We start from the raw sequence: 6038 nt of genomic DNA, 5'->3' as shown, positions 1-6038 counted from the left end.
AAATAATTAGTGCTATAGAAATAATTAGTGCTATAGAATTTAATTGGATTTGTTTGCATAAATTTTACCCAGATTTTAGCCATTTTGGACTAAGGTGAGAAACAGTTTTTATGTTCTATTCAGTCTGTATGTCCGGCATTTAAACCATTTATGTCTTTAAAACAAGGTTTACAATTTCTTTCCTTCCAAAAAAAAATGTATAACGCTTTTTCATAAAGAGCACCACGCCATTAAAGCTGAGGAAGCTCCTCTAATTTTATAAAGAAACAGCATTTTGATTAATTTATTCTGGATCTGCATTAATGCAGACAGTAACATCTCTGAGGTTTTCCTCAAATCAGCTGCTCCCTTGGTTTTCGGTGGATTCAGAGTGAAGGTCTATTGACCTAAATTCAGTTTTAAGGCGTTCACACAGGAACTGCATCACTGATCAGCCCCTGAAGACGCAGTGGGAATGCTGGCATCTTCTGCAGCTCACTCAAATATCTCTCCAAGCTAAAAATACTTCATCCCATTCTCTTAAAGATAGGACCTGCTCTGCATTAAGACTAATTAAATGTTTTAACTTTGGACTCTACAAACATTACGTTGCTTTTATTAACAAATGTCACATTTGGGATTTTTAATGACAGCCATGTATTGGTAATCAAAAAAGCACCATCACACCATGTGGATGAGGGAATCCTGCAGATTCCAGCTATGCTTGATAAACATGTGAATGTTTTTATTTTACACCTGACAGCAGCATGTTTAATGCTTTAAAGGTGGTGGATCCTAACATCTGTGTGTGTTTGTGGTCTGTCAGCTTACCTGGGATGAGCAGCTGGGTCCAAATTAAACAGAGGGAGAAAAACATGGTGAGGAAGCCTCCTCCTCCTTCTCCTCCTCCTGCTTGTCCTCCTCTGCTGCGGTTCATGCTGCTTTCCTGCGGCTCAGACTGGAGCAGAGATCCTCTCAGCGATGTCAGGGATCAGCGAGGACAGCAGAGGGGATTGTTTTCGCTCACAGCAGCTGTCGCCCCGTCCTCTTCCACCGATCGTTCCCCGCCCTGCGGTGCCCTGCAGCGGCCAGAGGGGAGGAGGAGCAGCCGGTGTGGCGGTGGAGGAGGCGGCGGCTGTTTGCCTCCGAGTCTGGGATATAATGAGGAGAGATGACGATCAGCTGGGGATGGAGGGGGGGGAGAGAGGGAGGGAGACTCTTCAATAATACTTAGAAACTCATTTTCTACGGTTAGAAAGACGTAGAGGTCATTTTTACCCAATAAAAAATAAAATAAACGTTTCCTGTTTGAATTATTGTAAATTAAACCGTCATTAACCTGGTGGGAAAAAACTCTCAAAGCTCAATCACCAACTGTAATAGTTACCAAACCAATAAAGAGATCTTAAATTACCAAACAAATCAGTTAAATTCTTCCAACTTACCCAGTCTAAATATGTCAGCTATCGCTTTCATTCTAGCTACATGCTAACATAAAGCTACTTACTAACATGCAGCTACATGTTAGCATGTAGCTAGCACACCACTTTCTTTATTAATATTTGTGTAAAAACGATGAGCATAAAGTCTTACAATTGCGAGAGTAAAGTCGTAATATTACGCAAATAACTCACAACGAGAATGGTCATAAAAATACGAGAATAAAGTTGTAGCTACATTAAAAGCCATGAATTCTCATAATGTTTCGACTTTATTCCCAAATTAAAAAATTAAAGAAATCTCTAGCCTGGCCCAAATACTCCCTCGTATCACTAAAAAGGTTTCCGAACTACAAAAGTATAAAGATATTTAGATTATTTATGAGCTGTAGGCATGTTTTATTTTCCATTTTTCCTACTTGTTGTCAAGGAAGTTTAGGGTAAAAAAAAAATGGCTGCTGGTGTAACAGAAAGAGATGTTAACAGCAGATTTGGAAACCAGGGATAAAATTATCCGAAAACAAAAATTACATTCCAGGTTTTATTTATAGGAAAATTGGTGATTTTGTCTGTGAATATTTTAAAGATTTATCGTAAACTAAATCTAAATATTTTTGCAAACTCAGTGATTGACAGTAAGATCAGCCATTTAACCATAAAATTAAGAAGTTAGATTTTCTTTAGTTACTAATTTCAAAAAGTCAAACTCATATAGCCATAAAGCTTCTTGTAAGAGCATTATGGGTCTTACAAGAAGGACAGTCAAACGCGTGCGTCTCAAATGTGAAACATAATACAAATACACATTGTGGATTAACCGATCTATCTTCCAGCATCACACGACAACCATCACCAAGACTTCTATAATGCGTTTTTACTGGTTTTGGTTATTAACACGGATGCGACAGTGACAGCTGCTGCCACTCACCACATCAGCAGGGCTGGCAGGTGTCACTGACTCACATTTTCCAGCCCAAAAATTGTTCCCAATGCGCCTGGATGTACGAAATCTCGCCCAATTTGAACCAAAATCTATTGATCTCTTAGGCCATAAATCTAAAGAAAAACATTTTTTACCCATAGACGGTCATCCTAAACTGCCAGACTGGGAAACATCCCAGCCTGGCAACAATGCATGTAAGATGGGAAACGTTAGATGTAAAACTCCATCATGCACCACAACATATTTTTGCAAAATACACAAACATAAATTCGCCAAATATAAGAGGAACATTGTAGTTTGGTTTAAAGCAAGTATTTTAGTTTTATTATAATTTAGTTTGTTGCAAGGATTTTTACAGTTTGAAGAAATAGAAAATTACACCATATGCTAACCGTCACAAGGATGTGCATGACAAGGAAGGGCTAAATATACTGCATGCATCATTTAGGTAGTTAACATTGGATTACTTTCTAAGTTCCTTGAGTTATTTACTGTCGCAGGTAGGTGCCTCACATTTCCAAATATATGCGACTTATATGTGATCATCTGTGTGAACTGCAGTCATACCGCATGCGCAGTAGAGAACGCAATGACATCACAGGCCAGCAAGCTCTGTGTTTACGGAAGTAAGCATGGATGGTAGTACCATCGCACATCTGACAATCTTTCCTAACCATAAAACACAATCTTTTCAAGGTGGTTAAACATAAATACTGCTCTCCGCATCATCATCTGCCATGGTTGTTGTTTTTCTTGCCGCTTCTTCATAGCAAGACCCAGAATAGTGACCTTTGTCGGGTATTAATGGCGTTCAGGTCGGATGAATGCGACCTGGCCGTTCAGACACAGGTCGCATTTGAAAAGATCAGATTCGTATCGGATTCAGGACCGCATAGCCAAGTGGTCTGGGTCGCATTGGAAAAAATCACATCTGTGTTGTTCAGACAGCCATGAAAATATCAGATACAGGTCGCATATGGGCAAAAAGATCGGATTTAGGTCACTTCAGGCTGCAGTGTGAATGTAGCCTAAGTGTTGGAGCCGGTATGATTTAAGGAGGGCCGGCCCTCGCATGCTGAAATTAGGACCAGACACAGGTCACATGCCCGGTATCACAGATTACCAGTCTGAGCCTGCAACGCGCTATTATCCAAGTCATCTTGAAAACATTCTTCTTCCAAATGTTGGCTAGATATTACGTGTTTTTTCTCTGGACAGAAGTTCGATGGCAAATCCTCCCTCTTCAAGTTGGCAAATCCGACAACGAACCCGTCCGTGGAGGATCAGGAATCGGGATAACTGATTTTTATTCACTTTTACCCGATGTATTACACATCCAACTGCCATGCACGTGGTGTCAGCTTAATTATAGCTCTTGTGAATTTCAATGGTAAAGTACTCTGGAAATCTTCAATAATCATTGTTAATTGCAGGTGTGTCTAGTAGGTCCCATTGATTTTGCTTGTAAAGCGGGAAGAATGGCGCTAGGCTTAAACAAAATTATTAATTTTATTTTTCTACTGATTAACGCCAAATTCATTAAATTACAGCAAACGCATTAGTTTTAGGAATAAATAATGATTCATTGACTTTTCCTTTAAGCATCATGGGTCCTCCATGCAGTTATGATGATGATGTCTAATGTTTAAAATAATGTTCATTTAACTATACTGGTGTTTGTATCTTAGTTCATATCCTCATTTTTTATCTCTTTGGATGTTTTGAGTTTTTTTCCATGGAAATGAAAGTGACCTTATATGATCGCTATATCTCCTTATTAATTTGCTTGTTTACTCCATTTAACAACTTTTATGCTTGTTTTGAGAGAGAGAACACTGCAGCTGCAACGAAGGCAGCCATTACCCCAGACCAGCCACTGACTCTCTCCTCTACTGATGTAGGAGCGGTCCTGAACAGGCTTAAAGCTAACGGGTCATGATGTCATCTCTGGACGTGTCCTCAGAATGTGCTCTGGGGAGCTGGTAGGAGTGCTGACTGAAAACTTCAACCTGACCCTGGCTCACACTGTGGTACCGACACGATTAAAGTCTACCTCCGTCGTCCCGATCCCCAAAAACTCCAGCCCATCCAGACTCAATGACTACCATCTGGTAGGCCAGATTCAAAGGCCCATTATGTCATAGTGTGTCGTCGAGGTCTGGTCGGATTCCAAGAATCCTCGTTATTTGGCCTACAAATGCATCCTTCTTTATGCCCGATTTGAAGGACGGGTCTGGTGTATCCTCCATAGCTTTGGTTTTCCCAGGATTCATTGTGGGTCCATGCTCAGAGCAAAAAGGTACTTAGTTTTGAATATTGAAAGTTCTCTGACTGGCTTCTAAATACATTACAGCCTGGTTGGCAGGGGATCAACAGGCAGACCTCTCAGGTCTACTGGATCAGATCCACTCTGCAGAACCATAAAGTGCATTAGGTTTCTGTCATTCTGCATAAAACTGGAAAAAACAGACATTTACTGGGGTTGATTTAACTGAATACTTTTATACTAAAATGTTTTTCAGCAATTTGAAAGAGAAATTTGTTTCCAAAGCTATAAAGGTTATTCCTTACCTTTGAGGCATTATAAGCAGCAATTTACACTAAGCAGCCAAATTCTTAGCAGGTTCTTGAAGCAGCAGCTGCTGGTTCCTGCAGTATTTGCTTATTCTGTCCACTAGATGGCGCTTTAAGTGCAGATATCGCTTCACTTTTTAGTTGTTTTGAGGAAGACTCCAACCCTACATGTTTTTTTTGTTTTGTTTTTTGCAACTAATCTTAGAAACGCTCATCATAGAATTAGGATGTTTTTAAATCATGATGTTTTTTTTATTGCCTAACAGGGAAAATGCACACTTGAGTTAAAAAATAACCCAGATTAGCCAATAAAATCTAAACCAGGCCGCCTCCTCTTCGGCTGAGAGGTTTCAGAACATCTGAAAGAAGAATGTGGAAATTCTTGATGAGTGTTTATAGAGAGAAAAATTAATCAGCTCACTTCAAACTGTCTGATTAAATCTTAAATCTGAAGCCTGGAGTAAAGAAACCGAGTCTTCTGATCCAGATTGAGCCTGGAAAACTGGGTCAGCCTTTCTGGTTTAGAACTGGTCTGTTTTAAATCCTACTCAAAGAAAGGGCCTTTATGTGCTTATAGCCATAAACATCCTGTGTCTCCAGGATTGAAGGACTAACGTCTCAGCAGGACTTTGAAAAACTACTTCCTGCTTCGTTCATCTTGAGTAGAATCTATCCTTCATAGATCTGCCTGGAAAGTGGATCAGACAGCTGCAGTTGACATGGGCAGTTCTAGACAGGGGCCAACCGGGGCCAGTGCCCCTGTAGATCATATCCTGGCCCCCGTTATTGGCCCTGTATTAAGGGCATAATACTCAAAGAAATTTTAATGATGATATGCACTAGAACAGACATGGTTACTGATGTTGTTCTTTTGATCTATTTCATTTCTTTCTTTACAAATTCTGTTTTACCATTTATCTAAAAACAACAAGGTGATAGCTTCAGTGGCATTGAGATAGGAACCCAGTTTTTATCTGCTAAATGTTTTTTTTCCAAAACAAATAATAAAAAAAAAAATACAGCTGAATTTATCAGTTTTTTTCTTGAGTTGTAATTCAGATTTTATAGAAAACTTAGATTAAGTCAAAAATATGTAAAATTCC

The 6038-nt window shown here is 39.5% G+C and overlaps 1 protein-coding gene across 1 annotated transcript in view; it reads right to left on the bottom strand.

The window, feature by feature from the left end:
* ptprr (protein tyrosine phosphatase, receptor type R) overlaps positions 1-1093 on the bottom strand; it is a 51823-nt gene extending 50730 nt beyond the window's left edge. Inside the window, exon 1 of the mRNA XM_015381584.1 lies at positions 811-1093. Within this exon, the coding sequence (XP_015237070.1) occupies positions 811-916 (106 nt within the window). The 5' untranslated portion in view covers positions 917-1093. The remainder of the gene's footprint in view (positions 1-810) is intronic.
* Positions 1094-6038: the final 4945 nt, after the last annotated feature.

The sequence above is a fragment of the Cyprinodon variegatus genome, unplaced genomic scaffold (assembly GCF_000732505.1).
Source record: "Cyprinodon variegatus isolate N-32 unplaced genomic scaffold, C_variegatus-1.0 Scaffold237, whole genome shotgun sequence".
NCBI classification, from domain to species: domain Eukaryota; kingdom Metazoa; phylum Chordata; class Actinopteri; order Cyprinodontiformes; family Cyprinodontidae; genus Cyprinodon; species Cyprinodon variegatus.
Note: the sequence above shows the minus strand (reverse complement) of the source record. Positions and strands in the feature narration are given on the sequence as shown.